The sequence below is a fragment of the Notechis scutatus genome, chromosome 1 (assembly GCF_049901735.1).
Source record: "Notechis scutatus isolate UNSWTSFEM ecotype Mainland chromosome 1, rNotScu1.2, whole genome shotgun sequence".
In the NCBI taxonomy this organism is placed as follows: Eukaryota; Metazoa; Chordata; class Lepidosauria; order Squamata; family Elapidae; genus Notechis; species Notechis scutatus.
Genome location: NC_142009.1, coordinates 56,629,812 through 56,648,629, shown reverse-complemented (window position 1 = coordinate 56,648,629; position 18,818 = coordinate 56,629,812). Strand labels below are relative to the sequence as shown.

The following is an 18,818-nucleotide window of genomic DNA, read 5'->3' as shown; positions in this document are numbered from 1 at the left end:
GTAATTTCCACAAATCAGCCAAAAAGATAGTTGAACATCTCCCCAGAATCTATAATTATTAGAGCCAGAAAAGAAAGAGAGAAAAAGGGGGAAAAAATATAATAAAACCATTTCTCACTCAACCTTGTCTACTGCTTCTGGGCATATCCCAGGGACATTGCCATTAATCCTTAATTAATCTATAAAAGTGCATTATCTTGAAATGTATTCAATCACTTTGGCATTAAACAGTCTTTTTTTTTCTAATTTCCTTAGAAGCTTATCTAAAATAAGAACAAGGAATACTGAATACTATATACTTGAATGCCATATCTAAACACTCATATTGGACAGTGTTCAGATCTGGAAAAGCAAAAAAAATAAAGATTGTGAACAATTTCAATAATAATTTCTAACAAAAATTATTAAGATTTTAGTCTGAATATTTCACCCCTTGAAAGCAATATATTCCAACTTTTTCACATAAAGACCCATGTATGCTATAATGTATGATACTTAAAATCATTGCAATCACTAAGACATGCTCTTCCTTACTAATTTAAGGCTATTGCACTTAAGACTGTCTACCTTCAACATCATGTCTCCAATATTGCAACTCTAAATAAATGAAAATCATATTCACAGCAGAAATTAATACAGCAGAAAGTCAGTGTTGCTGCACTAATTGAGGTTAGTTGCACATTTTCTGCTTAACCTTAATTTGGTAAAAAAGCAAGAGAAATTAATGTATAAGAACTATGGTACCAAACTGTGCCCCAAACACACACACACACACACACACACACACACACACGCTCAAAAAATGGAAAAGTTCTACATACCTCCTGGTCCACCTAGAAGGAAGAGAAAGGACATGTGTCAACAAGTAAACACCAAGACTTTTAAAAGTGAGAATTGTTAAGTGGTACACTTAATCAGAACAAGAAAGCACTAAACAAACCTTCTACCATTGTTGATTAATCTTTTGTAGGGAGGGTTGTTTACGCCTACATTGTCTTTAAAACCCTTTCCACCTTTTTTAAAATGTACAAGAAATTATGCTAAATATAGTAGAAAATATTAGTGTTTACTAGGGAATTATCAAATCAGGAAAGGTTTTGATTACTTGGGTGTGGGATCTTATTTATATTTTCTTTACATGATATTCTTGTAATTCTGACCCTTCTTTTTTCTGCCTGTAGTTTATAAACTCTTTATCTTAATTTAATAACAGTCTTTATAAGGCTAACAAATTCTAACTACAACAAGAAAAGTTAAATATAAACTAGAAAAAAAAGAGTAAAAGGTTCAAACAAAGAAAAAAAATGACTAAATATTCAGCTCTTTTTGATGGAACCAGGACATCTCTGTTGGTTAACATCACTGTCCTGACACCATACTGGAAAAGAAGCTGATATTTATAGTATTTGCTTAGCAAAACCAAAGAATTTCCTTCTCTTCATCTTGAGCAATTCAAACCCCCATTTAAGCACAATTCTCTTTACCTTATAGAGTGATAAGCCTATGTGCAGATGAGGGACCCGATTCCGATGTTTGCCACTATGTTTTTGGATCAAAGACACCAATACGCTACAGGAGTACAAAGATCTTTTGCTTCCGTTGCCTGGCAAAACTTTCAACAAGTATTGGGGATTCATCCAAAAAGAGCCTGAGGGTAGAAAGGGCAAAAATACAGGCCTCAGTCCCCAGAACGTCATTCTGTGCCTGGTTGTGAAGTTTACATGGAGAGACTGCTAACCACAACAAGAAAAAAATCCACAAGAATGGAACAGGGCTAATATTAAGGAAAATGCCACATAGACTATAAACTGTTTTATTGATCTAGATGGTCTGGTTTAAAATAAGCAAGCAAGAACAAATATTTTCCAAGGTAAGACTGTATACATTAAAAGAACTAAATGTCTTCCTTAGCAGTTATATAGTTCCATAATAAAGAATGTTATCCATCTGGTTCTCCCAAAATAATTCTGGACTGCAACTCCCATTTGCCTTAACAAACATGGCCAAATCATGAATAAAGCCAAAATACGTGGAAGGATTAAAACACTTTGAGGAAGACTGTGGCCATACTTTCCAATTGTTCTAAATCCTTTTTGAAGCTGTATCTTTGATCATCTTCACCTCTACAAACATTGGAACACACAACAGTGAATACTATGAAATCTTTAGCTTACTAATGGGAAAGTGCAAAAATGATTACCCAGTCAAAGCCCTCCGCCATATACTAAAGGTCCTACAGCAATATGTCAAACACATACCTGATATAAAACAAAAGGAATTAAATAATTGCTACCTTTCTTATAAATCCTTTTTTTTTAAAGAAAATAATATATAACAGTTTTGATTTTCTGGACTGGCTCCAAGGATTGGGAATGAGGGAGGGGACATTTTATGGTGCTTTTCTTTGTTCCTTCAGGGCTGGTTTTAGTAAGTGTTAGATGGAAGAGATACTCCCTGTTCTCAACTCCTCCTTTGTGGGGTGCTACAAGGTTAATTTTATCTGACTCTTATTCAACATATACTGTATGTGAAACTACTGGATGAGCATATTCACCAATCTGGGGTTTGGTATCATCCATAAGCTGATGATACCCAATTAGATCTTTCATCCCCAGTCCAGCCAAGTAAGACTGTCCTGACCAAGTGCCTCAAGGCTGAGTGGATCTAGAGTTGGTGAAAGTCTTTGATTAAGTTCTACCAAGGCTGGGTAAATATAGTTATTGGGACCACTGAGTTTAGGGAGATATTGAATTTTTAGCTTTGGAGAGGATTGCACGTCCCCATTCAAAAGTAGTGCCCAATCTGGAACCACAGCTCCCGCTTTATGGACATGTGGCAGCTGTGCCGTGGAAGTTGTATCCTTTTCTCAGATGGGGAAGGTATTCAGAGGAACATTCATGCCCTAAACACTTTACAGCTTGAATATTACATTGTGCTCTACAGGAAACTTCCCCTGAATGCCACTTAGAAATTTCAACTGGTCCCAGAATGCAATGGCATGGCAGCGATGGTATGCATATGTGATATCTTTTCTCTGCAAAGCTGCATTGAGTGTGATTTAAGGTAGTGGTTATGAAGTATAAAGCCCTATACAGCATACATCTTGGTTATTCGAGGTAGCATCTGCCCAGCTAATTTAAGATTTAAGTTTGGCGCATTTGGGGTTCCTTCAATTAAACCATGTCATCTATCAGTACCCAAGAAGTGCTCCTTCTCTGTGGCTCTCTGCAATAAGGGTCAGGTGGCTGTGGTTGTTCTCCCAGACTGTGGGGTTTGATGGCTAGAGCCCCCTCTGCTAGATTATTTATTTCTTATTATTATATTTTTTATATTGTCTGGTTTTGTGGTTTGTCCAAAGTCGTTGGAGTCAAATGGCATCAAACTGAATAATAACAACATCATCAAGATAAGGCTGAATTGGGTTTGGAGACACTGGTTTTGGAACAAATGTATATAAAGTACCTTCTTTGCCATCCCATGCCAAAAAGCCAATACATATCCTGGCACTTTGTGTTTTTTTCCCTTGCCTATGAGGAAGAGGAAATAATGAAAACTCTTTGTCAGTTTCACCCAGTTCTTTTGTCTGGGTTACTGTGGAGGGTAAGTATGTATAGTTGGAACAATCTGCAGAATCCAAAACAGAGCAAAGTGATTTGGGGCTACCTTGAGATGGTTGAGCAACTGCAGTAAAAGAGAACCTGTGGAATTTTCAAGCCACCTTCCCCTTTAAGAGCCTCTAAACAAATTATGGATATTCTTCATTTAACAACCACTCATTTGAATTTACAGTTGTAGGCACTGAATGAGGAGGACCTACACCCCAATCTCAAAGTTGCAGTTGTTGCATTGTCCCTGAGGTCATGTGTTCACCACATGTGAACTTCTCTGCCTGCTTCCCACAAGCAAAGTAAATAAGGAAGGGGCAGGAAGTCAAAAGTTGTGGTTACTTGCTTAGTGAGGTCCTGCGATTCTCCCTTAACAGTCACAACAGGATTCTTGTCGCTAAGCAAATGCAGTCACATAACATCATACTTTATGACTGCATTGCTTAGCAATGGGCATTCTAGTCCCTATTACCATTGTTAAGCATGGGCCACCTGCAATACATCTGTTGAAACCTGAAGGCAGTTTATATTCTGATCAGTTCCTGCTTGTAGGAAAACTGCTCGCCAACTCTGCAAAGTGGGGGGTGGGTGGAGAAATTCACTCTTTTTTTGCAATTTCATATATAAGCTGATGTGCGTGCTGAAGCACATCATTATTTAACAGAAATAGTTTAAGAAGAATTCTTCAGCTAGAGTTAACTGAGCATTTTGATTTCATATCATTCAATATTATACGTTCTATAAGTTGCTCTATAGACATTATTATAAGAGAACAGATGCATATCTCCTTAAACCAAGGCATTATTTTTCAAACCTCATCTCCCCAGGAAGTCTCACCTCTGAAGTTCTTCAATCTGCCACCTGCTGTGCTTCCTTTGATCCATTTGCCAAACTGCATGGAGCACATCCACTTCTTCCCATCTTCCTGACTCATGAGATCAGGAGTCAATTTACAGATCATCAGATCCACAAAATGAATTTTCAAGTCTTCCAGTGACATCCTATGATTAAACAAAAACAAAAAACACCCACCTTGTTTTATGACCAAATAGATAAACCAGGAACAGGGCTTTGATTATGTGGCATGGCCAACAATCTACTTTGTTAAAAAAAATCACCGATCACTTTGTCTAATTAGCACTGATAAAAAGGATAGGCAAAGAAGAAGATAAAAGAAAATGCAGCTTTGTGTAAAATGCCTGACATATCATTAGTGCTAAAACATGAATATGAGTGCAAAAGTGAAAAGGCAAGAGCAAAGAAAAAATTACCTGGGCAAATGTTATTTGTCAAAAAGCATAACATTAAAATCTATGTTGTTATTGCCACCTAGTGGTAAAATGTTATAACATGAAAACGTGGAATAAATAACTTCTGACTCTGTAGTTATAGAGTATGTATGTGTACATTTGAGCATATGTGTGAAACCATTGTGCATATAAAATGCTTGTGTGAAATGTATGCTCGTGATTATGTATGTGATGACAAGTAAAATGTATGTGGAAACGTGTGACAAGCTTTCGGTTCTCACAAATGGCCCTTTTTAAACCAAACATAAACTACTTGCAAGAATTTCATTGGTGTAGGTTGGAATAAGGTGTGCCTGATTTTATAATATATTTTAGATTCAAATCTCATCCCATTTCATCCAAACTCCATATAGGAAATGCAGCAATAACTATGACTGATTCACGACTTAGTCCACTACTTTCTGAGACTACACCAACTCTTATAGTTAGGAAGTGCTTCTAATATTTAATGAGGAATCTGTTTCTCGGAGGTTTCCGACCATTAATTGTAAGCCTGCATTCTGGAGCAATGGAAAATGAGTTAGCTTCATCTTTTGCATAATACTCGTTGGGTGTTTCAAGATAGTTGCAATAAAGCACTGTGAAGCGGTATATAAGTCTAAGCTCTATTGCTATCTTAATGCTTTCTTTTGCAAACTAAACACATCTACTCCCTGACATTATCAAAATCCCTATTTTGTTATTGGTCATTAAGTATTCTTTACTGAACTAAATATTCTTATTAGCTTTTGGGGTGTGCTTCTAACAATCCTTCTCTATTTACATTGGAGTCAAATATTCTTATTCTTTCTGGCTACTCAAAATTCGATACATATTCACCAAATATCTGATTATTTTTTATTTGTTACCTGATTGATATTTTAATATGATAATTATACACTAGCTCTATAGCTGTATACTGAATATTAAAATTTGATATATTCTTCTGGCACATAATTTATTTTACTATTTCTGATTGCTAGAACTAAGGGGTATCCTGGACTGAGTAAACCTGTGCAAAGATTTGATGGTTCAACTGGAAAGTGATTTAAGTGAAGCACATCATTGAAGAAAGTGTGTGATATTCACCCCATGAGAGATGGAGCAACATTCCTATAGTCTGATACCCATTCCCTTTTTCATCTTTCCCTGCTTCAGCCCCACCACTTCTATTCAGAGGCATTAAGCTAAACAAAGAAGATTGTTCAAAATAATACTAGTACTGAGCAAAAGCATCTGGGAAAAGAATAGATTAAAAGACACAGCTATTTATTATTTCATGAAAATACCAGAATTCTCCATCATCGGAATTCCTTCGTAGCAAAATCTTCTCTTTGGGGCTGAGCAGCTCCCATTTTCTAGAGCTAAAGTAAAATGAAAAAAAGATGATTGTAAAACAGAGCTCACTCAGCTTTGATGCACTAAGAATTACAGGTTCAGTGAAGGTCTGAACTCTCAGGCAACAGATTCAATTCAGAACAATCTTCTGCTGAATTACAGCTTTCTCTGGACACTCAAAATTTACCTATTCACATTTCTCCAGCCCTAAATGAATGGGGCATGTTTATTCACCTGATGTTTAATTGGAAAATTGCATTGCAAAATTCAGAGGAAATTGAATTTTCAGATAATACCTAAAATTTGGTTGATTTGTTACAGGGAGTCCCCACTTACCGATGGTAATTGGGACCAGCAACTTTATTATTAAATAATGTGGTTATAAGGCATGAGATCACGGAACCATGCCCCAGTTGCTCTTGTTAGGCAAATCTTTCATGGTTCCAATATCCCATGGTAATGTGATTGCCATTTGCAATCTCCTGCCAACTTCCCCATTGACTTTGCTTGTTAGAAACCAGCAGTGAAGGTCACAGATAGTGATCATGTGACCATGGGACACAGTGATGTCATAATTGTGAGCTAATCACTGGCCACCTAAATCTCAATCACATGACCGCAGGGACATTCCATCATAGCTACAACTATGAGTCATTCAGCACTTCATACAGTTGTTGAACGTATGGATGTCAAACAAAGACTACCTGTAATTTAAAAATGCAAAATGCATAAACACTTATTAAATTCAATGTTTTCCCCTTTTTTATCCTGGTTAATCCTCAGAATGTTTTTGCATATAAAGAGTTCTACTACAGGAGCTTTAAAGAATGTTTTAAGGAGAAATCAGTTGATTTACTATATAAATTTACTTTCTACAGATTCCTTACATATATTATTGTTAACATACAGGTTTATTTTTATATAATTAGTGCATTCACATTCTGTTAAACTACAGATAAATTTATTTATTTACTAAACTTATAACTTTAAATCAACAAATAAATAGTACAACTTAAAATCAGTGCTATCAAGGGAATGTTTATCAAAACTTTAGCAGAAAAAGATTCACTTCCTATGGATTTTCTCAGCCCCCATCATAACTGTGTATTGCTGATATTCTCATTTTTGATCAAGACAAGTTTAAAAGTCTCCAATTAATTTGAGCTATTGGTGTTCCTAATAAACAAATAGTGGTGCTGAGATTTTTATCTGTCTTGGGTGAAACCAGGGAAAGTTATAAAGTTTCTTTTTCTGCACCACCATGTTTTATTTTCTGGTCTTTGGTGCAATGTGTTTACGGTTCACCCAAGTTCAGCTGATCTTTCAGAACAGTTCAGTGTTGTGTTCTAACTGATGACCTTGTCTGTGTTAATCTCTGCCTGCGGGTGGCATTGAGATTGCATCCATCTGAAGTGTCACTTCGTTTTGCTGTAAGGACTCACCTGTCACTCCAATCCCCTTTCCACTCAACTTTTCCCCAGGGATTTCTTAGCCTTATTAAATTTTCAGGTCCATGTTTGCATGTTACCTTTGGGAAACAATAACAGATTGCTACAGTAAGAATTATTCTTCAACTTTCCTTTGCTTTGGGTAACTATAACTTTCTAAGTAAGATACAAGATATCAGTATGGGTCTAGCAAATATTGAGTACCTTGATCCATAAATATTTCTAAGGGCATTTAGGTTCCATAACACCAATAGCACATTCTGCCAGGATTTGATCCATCAGTAAATAGTTTGCCATTTACCAAAAGAAGCCAAATGGGCAGGTGATGAGCTGGAGAACTGGGAAGAAGGCTATGACTCTTAGATTATCCAAGATGGTAATCTATATTAGAAGGGTCACCCTGTCTAAAATACAAAGATAAAGAACCAAGCTATGAGGAATCTGCAGTTCCCCATCAACATTCGACATCTGAACTGCAGACTGCACAAATAAATAATCTAATTCTAGTCTTCTTTACCAGTGAGATGTATTTGTAGTATCCATTATTCAGCATACTGAATCAGCAACTAACCACATGAGCTGAGTTCACATACCATACTAGGTTAAAAAGTGGTTGGCTGGCTTGCATTCAGTATGCAAAGTGTAAACTAGATATAGTGCAGGAGCTCAGTATTTTGGCCATGTGATTTGTAAAGGAAAACACTAAACCCCCTCCATTTCCCACTGTCCTCATTTTAGCAATACAAAATTTGTTTGGCTTAGCTTAGCTACTGTCAGCAGAGCTCATGAATCAGTTACTGCTTTTGATTTACACAAGAGACTAGCTATTACTCTTCTGCCTTTTATTCATGCCATTAAAGGGAATACGATAAAGCAGCTCCTTAGCTGCCTCTGTACCTTCACAGGTTTTGTAAAATATCATTCATAGCTTTGGTCTATATGTGACAGCCCTACAAAGCTTTTTGTCCTTCCCCAGCCCCTTCCTCATTACTGTGAATTTTCAGTCAGTTAAAATTGAAGTTAGTGATTCTAAGTCTAGTTGAGGGATTCAGCTTATGAATAAATTGGTTGAGCTTGGTCTAAGAAAATGCAGGTTTTAGCCTAGTGTTTTCTGTTTTGCTGTAGTCCAGGAGTGTCCAACTCGCAGCATCACAGTGGCATCACGTGACGTATCGGGACTTTTTCCCCCTTTGCTAAACTGGGCAGGGGCATGGCCAGCACATATTTTTTTATTTATTTAATTTATTTGATTTGTCAATTGCTTACAAGATAATAGGTATAAGTATAAATATGAGTAAAAATACAGGAAATTGGTACAAATAAATGAGTTTGACAGCCCTGCCCTAGTCCATTCCCTGCTCCAGGTGCAGTTCCTAAAGGGCCCCCATACTTGTGTTTCCAAAAGGCCATCGAGGTAGATCAGGACTTGATATAATGGTAGCTGATCTTGAATTGTATAAGGCCAATATTACAAGTAGAGGTTTCAGTGACCCACTTCTATCTGCCATCATTAGTAACACCACAAAGTTTGATGAGTTTGATGAAGCTAAGTTTCAATAGCCCAACTAAAGATTTTGATGAGCCAATTTTTATTTATTTCTTTGTTTATATCTCATCTTTAATGTTTATATATATATATATATATATATTGGCCATAAGGGCTTGAACTCAGTTCCATGGTTTCTAGCCTCATGCTTAACCACTAGTTCAAATTTTTATGGTCCATTTGCAGAGACTGTGGTTTAAATTATCTGGTTCACAACTTAACCAAAATCATGGCTTACTGAAAAATACAAAATTAGCTGGATTCATGCAGCAAACCACATCATGGTGTAGCACAATATGTGTATTTAGCAAATGATTTTTACTTTTCTGAGCCTTATAGATATACCCATTTCTTCTAGTCAAGAATAACTTGGCAATTTAAAGAAAAGAAGAATGAATGAAATTATAAGGCCTGATAGCCTCCACATTGTTCTGTTGTGCTCCCTAAGAATCTTTTTTGTCTTTAGCTGCTGAACTGAACATCAGCTTCAGAATTGTTCTTCATTTTGAGGTAGAAAATGTACACCAAAAGCATCAAAGTATAAGTTCTTAAACTGGCATAATAACATTGTTTTTAAAAAGCTCCACTAAACTCTTCCTTGAAGCTTAAGAAAAATCAGAACAAAAAGTTCTGACATCACCTGTCTCAACATGGCCTTCCCACTTGCCTTAGTGTCCCAACTACAATGTCCCTTGGCATACAAAAAATATTAAATCTGGCCTTCAGTCACCAAAAGGTTGTCTAATCCGGGGTTATAGTAAATTAAACAACAACAGATAACCAGAAATACAAAATGAAAGCCAGAAAATCAAATAGTCAGGTGTGAGTCAATAAAGGTATGCCATATTTTGAAAATGATGAACTGTTGGCTTCATTCACTGCTTTAAAATGTTAAACACACAGCTTATTTCTAAATGTTATCCTTGACATGTTAAGATAGAAGATAATAATATAAACCCATTACGGAAACCATGTTCGGAATGATCAAAGCAAGTGCGCACTTACCTTTCGAATGCCAGTCACAGCATAGGCATGACCAGACACTAAGCCATTCTCTAAGACCCTTGTTGGCTGCAGGAAAAACAAAATCAATCTATTTAACCATGCAATGAACTATTTTCTTCATGCCTAGTGGAACCAATACAGTCTGCTTTTAAGAGAAAAAAACTGGCAGTTGATTCATTGTGAATTCTTGTAAGCAGTTTGAGCTAAACTCCTCTCTAAACTTTCTGCAAGCTATTGTAAAGTTATGGGGATGATTCAGCTGCTGGATTAAAAAAGTGTTCAGTTTAGAAAAATAAAAACATTGCTGAGCTTTGAAAGAACAGTGCAGAAAAAGGAGAAATAGCCACAATATCTTTTCTCTTCACGTGTGAAATCATCAAAATCTGATTAGTAGGAAATTAAAAATATTTAAATAAATTACGTATTTGCATAGAATGCAATACAATTTATATAACTCCTTCCAAAATCTTTCTCAGATAGATGGGGCAATACAAGAGATACTCTTAAATGACAAATAATTTATATATTTCATTAATGCAAGTGTTTTAGGCTTTTTTTAAAAAAAAAAAACCAAAGTTGTTATACAGTGATTCATATTAACCTTATTCTTTTAATATATACTGTTTTTTAAGGGGCATTTGCACTCTTAAAAGAAGGCACCAAAGTTTTTGTTTTTCATTTCCTTTATTAGAATAATCTCTTTTATCACATAATGCTCTTTGTTGGGCAGCTAATAGGAGAAATGTCTCACTTACTTCAATAAATGACATACAAGGAACTGTGGGACAAAAATTGTTAATAATAATGTGAGAGAAAGGAAAGAAAGTTCTTACCCCTGCATGAGTCTGGCATCCCATGAGGGAGCTGCTGTAGGTTGCTCTTGTCAAGATGTCCCAGAGATCAGGTGGTGCATCAGTCAACTTTATTGTCCTATTAACTCCCCCTGTGAAATCTACCAGAGCTTCTGACACTTGCCCAATCTGTAGATCTTCATAAGAACCACATATCCTGTCAAGAGAGTTTTGCCAGGTATTTTTTAAAATGGATGTTAGATTATTATAACAATAGATTTTAAATAGACTGAATAAGATCCATGACAGAATGCTAGGGAAATCACATACTTGGCATAAGCTTTTTCCAGAAGAGCTCCCCAGAATAGGTTCTTATAAACAGAAGAGAGAAAAACAAGCTGACCAGCTTCATTTACTGGTAGTCGATCATCTACTACAACATCAACCCATTCTCCAAAATGCCAGACCTGTAAAAGGAAAGGAACACACAATGATCATGTTCCTATTTCAAAGACAGAGGAAGACCATTATCCAATCCTGCTCATTGATGATTAAACAATAACTAGGAAAGTATAACTGAACTTTTTGCAACAGTAATATGATAATAATCAGAAGAATAACATTTGAAGAGATGAGTTTGGGTTATATGAAACTAAGCTGGATCTCGAGGGTCTGAAGTGACAAGAAGAAGAATGCATTTCATAGAATTAAAAGCACTTCAGATGAAAAGGCGTTTCTTGCTTGGAAAAGTTAAGTATCCAGGCTTCTTAATCTTTTTGATTTTTTTCACAGGATTATGTGGCCATTTTCCTCCTTGCAATAATAATCCTAATCACAATAATCTCACATGCATCATTGTGCAAATGACACACGTATAATGTAATCTGCCTCTACTATTTTGCATGACTAATATAAAGCACAGGTACATAAATCATGTCATTCACACAATGACATCATGACACATATTTTTCCTCTATTTTATTATTCCCTTGTGCAAAGGCCCATATCAATGGCAATTCCTATCCTAAACTTCTAAGGAGCACTATGTTGGGGAAGGCTAATTCATATATATATTGACAGAACTGTCTGAATTATTCATTACATTTACAGAAATCTAACATTTTTATCATTAAAATGTTTCATCAGATAGCTGCACTGGGGATTATGCTCACCTTGAAATGAAATATTCCAGCATATTTCTTCCTCTCAAAGCTCTGGTTTTGTGGTACCACATTAAACAAAATGTCTTCATGAAATGTTAAAGCTTCCACCGCAGCCAAAAACCAGCAGTTCTCTGTGCCAAAATCGTAAAAGAAAACAGAAGGTAAACTACAAACTATTTGTTCACCTTATTTCAGGCACTAAATAGAAGGCAGTACATATTCAGGTTTCTATTACTTTTCTAATTAACCAGGAACTGACTAATAGAGGCCAGATGTAACTTTGTGCCTTATTATGTAGAATGCATTTCATCTTCAGTAGTAAATTTGCAACTAAAACTTAGGGAAGAAAGCAGACCTTTTATATTTGCAGTGCAGTTTTATTTGTTTATTCAATTTATATAACTGTCCATTTCACATTTGTGACTCTGGGCTGCTCACATAATTAAGTTACAAATATTTTCTTTAGAAATGGCATTTTTGTTCCATTCACATATCTTTATGGTTGTGTAGTTGATTTTATATTTTGATTTTTGTACGTTATTATTGCTGAAGAAATCTCAAATGGGTAGCAAAATGTCCTTTACTTAAATTGGAGTTGTTGGTTTTAATATGCCTTATTTCAGCTCAGAACCTTCCATGAAAGTGTATTCTTTTTCATTGGCTAACTTTCCTGAAAATTTCATCTAAAAACATATAGCCATTTAAGCTTATACTGCATATATGCCAAATAAGTAGAGGCAGAATTCTGATAATCCCACATAGATCAATTTGGAGCAACCTATCTTCTGCCAGATATTCCAGATTAGCATGGGCTTTTTCCAGAGCTATAGCTCTTGAAATGGATCTGGTAGACTAAGTCAATCTTGACATATTCTAAATATTCATACAAAAGATATTTTCTCTTGAAATATTTCTTACCTATCAGTCCTTGACATAGAGCAAGCCTTTTTTTGTTAGTAGAATAAAAGATTGGATTCTTGTGCAGCTCCTGTAATATATAGGAATATATATAAGCCACTTTAAACCCACACAAGCCTATGTTCATACAATGCCTTATTGTATAAATACATTTATAATATTTTAAGCATCTTTGTTTCGCTATTATATGAAACATGTTGGAACTCAAGAAAGAAGTGTAACATAGGAAATTTGTAATCTATCATATAACCAAGGATCAGCCTAAAAACAAATAAGTGCTTCCTGCCAGCAATATAATATGTGATTTGAGGCCAGTCCCAAGAAATCAGAATAGTCCTGGCCAAGTGGCTGTTTTCATTTCTGAGTTGAATAAGTCAAAACATTAAATACAGTGGAATTTGGTAGTGATGAATATTTAAATAAGAATCAAAAGAAGACCTAGAAATTGTGATGAGACAAACTTTTCTTAGGAATCAATGTTAACAGAATGTATTTGTCATGTAATCATAAATTTGCAGTCTGTTCATTCTTTCAAGGATAAAGTGGATATATTTTAACATAATACATCTTTTGTTGATACACTGTTTATCCCCCGAGCTTTCATAATCAGATAATTGCATTCTTAGTTTCCCTGGAAATACTGAAACCAGTATTATTCTTGTGAGGAAAAAATGATGATCCACTCAAAACCGCTTTTATACACCCAAGAATAATATATCTATCAACAAGGAAATATTAAGCCAAAATCCAAAGTCAAAGAAAACCGAAAATACCAGGCAATTTCAGGAAGCTTGGCATTCAGACAAATCAGCCATTGGCATTCAGACAAATCAGCCATCAATAGACACATATTGTAGATATAAGCCACCCTTACACATCATTCAAAAGACATAATGAAAAAGCTAAGTAGGAAAGAAAAAAAGAAAAAAATATCCCCACCAACCACCTACAACTAGATAAAGAGGGATTAACACAAGAAAAACAAAAAAATGTCTTAATCAAACTACCAAATAAAGAACCATTCTCCCACCCACACTGGCAAGGCAAGCTACTGCACATAAACAGGGAGCAAACCCCTCATCCCAAGGGTCTTCAAACTTGGCAAATTTAAGACTTGTGGACTTCAACTCCCAGAATTCCTGAGTTCACATGACTGGAGGAGGAATTCTGGGAGTTGAAGTCCACAAGTCTTAAAGATGTCAAGTTTGAAGACCTCTGCCTCATTCGCTTCCACCGATGATTATAGTCACTTAGTCAAATCTGCAACCAAACAATCAAACTGAGGGAGCACCAAGGACTCTACAGTTCAACCCTGAGCTACAAATATTCTCTTCTATTGAAATATTATCAAAGATAATATTATTAAACACCACTAGATTGCAACTTCATGATATTGGGGGGAGGGGAACAACAATAAAGGGAATGGAAGCAAGGGCAACCTAGCCTAAGCAGTAATAAAAAAAAATGGCCACTGAAGAATGTAAGGAACATGAACTTCTAGAGATGAGAATGGTTCATTGAGTTAACAGCCCATTGGTGAATCAATTGCAAGTTGTTGTTTTTACAAAAAAATGGGGGAAAGGGCATTGCTACTATAGTCAGCAGAGCAATCAGCCACTAGAGAAGAGAGGTTCAGTTAGAGCAGTCAGTTAGAGACGGCTTAAGAACAGAAGACAGTGCCAGAGATATCCTTTCTGAAGGACTTAAGAAGGCTTACATTAAAAAAAAAATAGCATTTTTGAATTGATGCTGGAAAACACAAGAGCAGGATATATTTGCAATGGGCTGGGAATAGCAGGCACAATATAACTTCCATTCCTGCATTCAGAAACCTGAGTCTCTGGTACAGGCAAGGGGTTGAGTAGAAAGTACAGATCTACCCTGACTGTGCTTCTCTGAAGTCTGCCGTTAATAACTTCCTCATTATCTGATCTTCTTTTTAAAACCAGATCATCTGACCTTGAACTTGGGATCTGTGAATTGCAAAGTATGTGTTATACCTCCACAGTTATGACCAAAATTGAAGAGAATAAGTATGGTGTGCCAGACTTTAAGCAGGTCATGACATAACTAACACAATTGTACAACTTTTTTTGTGGTGGTAATTAAGCGAACACCATGGTTGTTAAACAAACCCATTGTTCACAATGGATGGTTTTTATTAGAAACTGAAAGTAAACACTGGTTTCCGGCAAAAAAAAAGTGAATTACAGTCACAAAACATGAGATGCTGCATACAGCCACAAACGCAGGTTGGTTGCTGAGCACCCAAAATGCGATCGTGTGACCATGGGTGGGTGTTGGATCCAGGTCATAACTGTCTTTTGGGAAGACATTAAGCAAAGACTATCTTTGCAAAAGAGGCCCTGCATACCATCTAAGATTTCAGAAAACCATTTTCTTTTCTTTCTTTTAATAAAATGTCCCTGTAATACAAATTGCATCACTTACATGTGGCCTCTTCCACTGTATCTTTTGGGGCAGTTTCTGGAGCAATGGTCCTGTGCCTATGGATCTCACATCTGCTGGGAAGGTCAGGTCTTCAAACAAACACCCTTTCTTCAAGCACTCTGCCAGCAAACTGTGATAGTTCTGTTGGCTAAGCTTATTGGGCTCAGCAAAGCTTTTTGTCTTCAAGGGCCGCCATTGTTGTCGCTTCCTCTTCTGTTGGCGTATGCAAAGTAGCTGCCGAAAAGGCATAACTGTATTAAACAGTGTCGATCTGGATCTGCGTAGTGGTTTTAACTCCCTTTTTCCAAAGCTAGATGTTCTTCAATCCAAATTAGTCCTGTTTGGAAAGATACCATAAAAGGTCAACAAGTAAATAAGTAAATAAGCAAGCAAGTTCACTCACTCTTACTCTATGCCTCTTTATAGGCAATTAAAACATTGTGAGATACATCATATTAAGGAACAAATGGGTTAATTTTTCAACATCACATTTTAAAAAGCAAACAAAGAATCATGTACACCCTAAGTTTCTGGGAGGGAAAGTGAAATTCGAAAGAGAAAAGAGATAGCATACACATTAAAAACCAATAAAGAATGTTGGTCTGTGCTGTAGAAAGCCTTTTTAATCAGGATTTCTAAAGAACACTTGACTGGTGTAGATGATGTCATATTTTGAAAAATGGTGCATATTATTATTAACTCTTCCTTGAAACTACACCAGAATTATACTGAAGTCAGTAAAATGATCTACACTAGCATATGTCCATGTAGGTCATGTGGATTTTGGAATCAGCTTTTACTGAATAAAAGGAAGGAAACAAGTTAAGCATATAATAAGCCACAGAAATTACAGGTCTATTAAACAAAAAATATATTTATTCTTCTTGAGCATTTCTATTTAAAACAGAAAAGGAAATATAGTTTTAGCAGCTTTGTACTTTGCAGCCAGAGTTTTGATGTTCAGCTCTGATTTCTGACTATACTAATCCTAACTCTTTTAAAACCAAATATTCCCCACCTCTAAAAAGTGTATTACAGACTATTGTGCACAGATAATAGTGTGTTTAAGAGTCATTTGATGATTTTAAGAAAAGTCTTCAGAGCATTCTTCAAAATCATAAAATGTACCTTCATATGGTCAATCAAAAATTCCACTTTATCCTCTTTATTAGATATCCTAATTATTATTGTGAAAATCCCCAGTGAGCTTCTTCTTCCAAGACTAAACATTAAACTTCTTCTATACATGAAGATTTCATTTGGAGTGTTTATAATAGGGGGAAAATGTGGTTCTGAGTTTGATAGTCATATCCTCGCTAAATGTTCTTAGAACACTTAGAAAATTGCTAGATAAAATGGCCAATCTCTGTGCTTAAGTATAGATATAATTGAGAGCCGCTTTGTGCAGTGGTTAAGGCACAAGGCTAGAAACCAGAAGGTGGCTTGTTCTCCTCCTGCCTTAGGGATGAAACCAGTTGGGTGACTTTTGGCCAGTCATTCTCTCTCTGCTTCAGGAAGAAGGTTTCTGAAAGTCTTGCCAAGAAAGCTGCAGGGACAAGTCAATGTCCATAACAGGCAATGTTTTAAGATTAATTTAAAAGCAACAAAATATATATCAATAGTTCATTCAATATGCTATTATGCATCCTCCCTAAGCTTGTCAAAATAGGGGGGAAATGTTGGTTTGGGACCAAGGAAGGTCACGTAAAATTTCCATTCATTCAGTAATTCACTAGATTTTCACATCAACGATTTGCATGATTGTCCATACTTTTTGCAAAGAACAAGGGGGAGTGAGATCGCATGCCAGGATTTCCCTGCTTGACTGGACATTTGCTGATCCTGTTCTTGGCTGACTGCATGCATGGCATGATGTGCAGAGGTCACATGCATGGAGAATCAGTTCATCATCACAGATAAACTGTTCTTAGACACAGTTCAGACATGTGTTTGTTTGCTTATACAGCTCCTCATTTTATATAATGAGGGGTCCTTGGTGCTCTCTGAACTTGGTTGTCTTGTTGCAGAAATTTCATTACCCATTATTGCACTGATTTGGGCAATGAAACATCTGCAAGAAAATAACCAAGCTCAGACAGCACCAAGGACCATTCATTTCAACCATGAGCTTCAAATATTCTCCTTTATATGTTATAATCCTTGGCAAGTCACAAAACATGAATTAAAAACATCATGCAAAATAAATAAAAAATATTACAAAAACTCCCAGTTCCCTCAAAGCAAGCATTTCACCACCACCATACATCCCACTCAGTTGACTGGGCTCCAACCTCACCCCTTCCAATGTTTGGGGAGGGTGAGACTAGAGGGTGAAGAGCCAGCTCTTCAAGGCATTACAGACCATGAAAAGGGAAAGTGCCTGCCAGATTGCAAGAGGAAAGGTGTTCCACAGAGCAAGGACTTCTACAGAGAAGGTGTGCTCCCTGATCACACAAGATGACATCATTTAAGGGAAGAGATCTGAAGCATGACTACTGTATCTGACCTTGTGGCATGGGCAAATATCCAAAGGCAGAGGCCATCCCTCATATAATCTGGCCACTCAGGACTTTAAAAGTAACAACCAGCATTTGAATTGCACCTGGAAAGAAAGTGGAAGCTATTACAATTCGTGCAGCAACAGTATAATAGGAACAGATCATGGAGTGCCCAGAACTATGTGTACTGCTGCATTCTGGACTAGTAGTAATATTTAGATGGACTTCTAGTGCAGCCCATGTATACTCTGTTGCAGTGATCTATCCAGGAAGTGACGAGGACATGAGTGACAATGAGCAAATACTCCTGTTCCCAGAAAGGGTGTAACCAGCATGCAAGATGAATCTTTGCAAAGTCCCACAATTGAGCTATTTGGCCAAAGATTCAAACAGGTCATAACACTGATAGTAATACATATTAGTCAAAAGTCACCTGTGTATCCAATATTCTATGTTGCTGGTAGTGTAGGATGATGCAATTCCCTATTTCGTTAAGTATAGCTACAAACATGTGTAGTAAGAATTGTATGGACTTATTTGTCATCTTTCATCTTAAAATGTTCCAACAGCATTGGAAGCAAACAAAAACGTATAATTCCAAATAATAGAATAAAAAAATTGGAAGGGACCTTAGAGGTCTTCCAGTCCAAACTCTATACCATTTCAGAGAAATGGTTGTCCAATCTCTTCTTTAAAACCTTCAATATTGGAGAACCCACAACTTCTGAAGGTAAGCCATTAATGTCAGAGTATATTAATGAACTGG

The 18,818-nt window shown here is 36.3% G+C and overlaps 1 protein-coding gene across 6 annotated transcripts in view; it reads right to left on the bottom strand.

The window, feature by feature from the left end:
• The window catches only part of CAPN14 (calpain 14), a 61,642-nt gene that overhangs the window by 25,997 nt on the left and 16,827 nt on the right, over positions 1–18,818 (bottom strand). For all 6 annotated transcript variants that reach the window (XM_087964984.1, XM_087964978.1, XM_087964998.1 and 3 more), the window contains exons 2-11: positions 15,555–15,891; positions 13,104–13,173; positions 12,195–12,316; positions 11,353–11,489; positions 11,065–11,239; positions 10,232–10,297; positions 7,675–7,760; positions 6,184–6,258; positions 4,443–4,606; positions 1,473–1,648 (exon numbers count right to left, since the gene is read on the bottom strand). In XM_087964984.1, coding sequence (XP_087821110.1) covers positions 1,473–1,648; positions 4,443–4,606; positions 6,184–6,258; positions 7,675–7,760; positions 10,232–10,297; positions 11,065–11,239; positions 11,353–11,489; positions 12,195–12,316; positions 13,104–13,173; positions 15,555–15,803 — 1,320 coding nt within the window. In that variant the 5' untranslated portion in view covers positions 15,804–15,891. The remainder of the gene's footprint in view (positions 1–1,472; positions 1,649–4,442; positions 4,607–6,183; positions 6,259–7,674; positions 7,761–10,231; positions 10,298–11,064; positions 11,240–11,352; positions 11,490–12,194; positions 12,317–13,103; positions 13,174–15,554; positions 15,892–18,818) is intronic.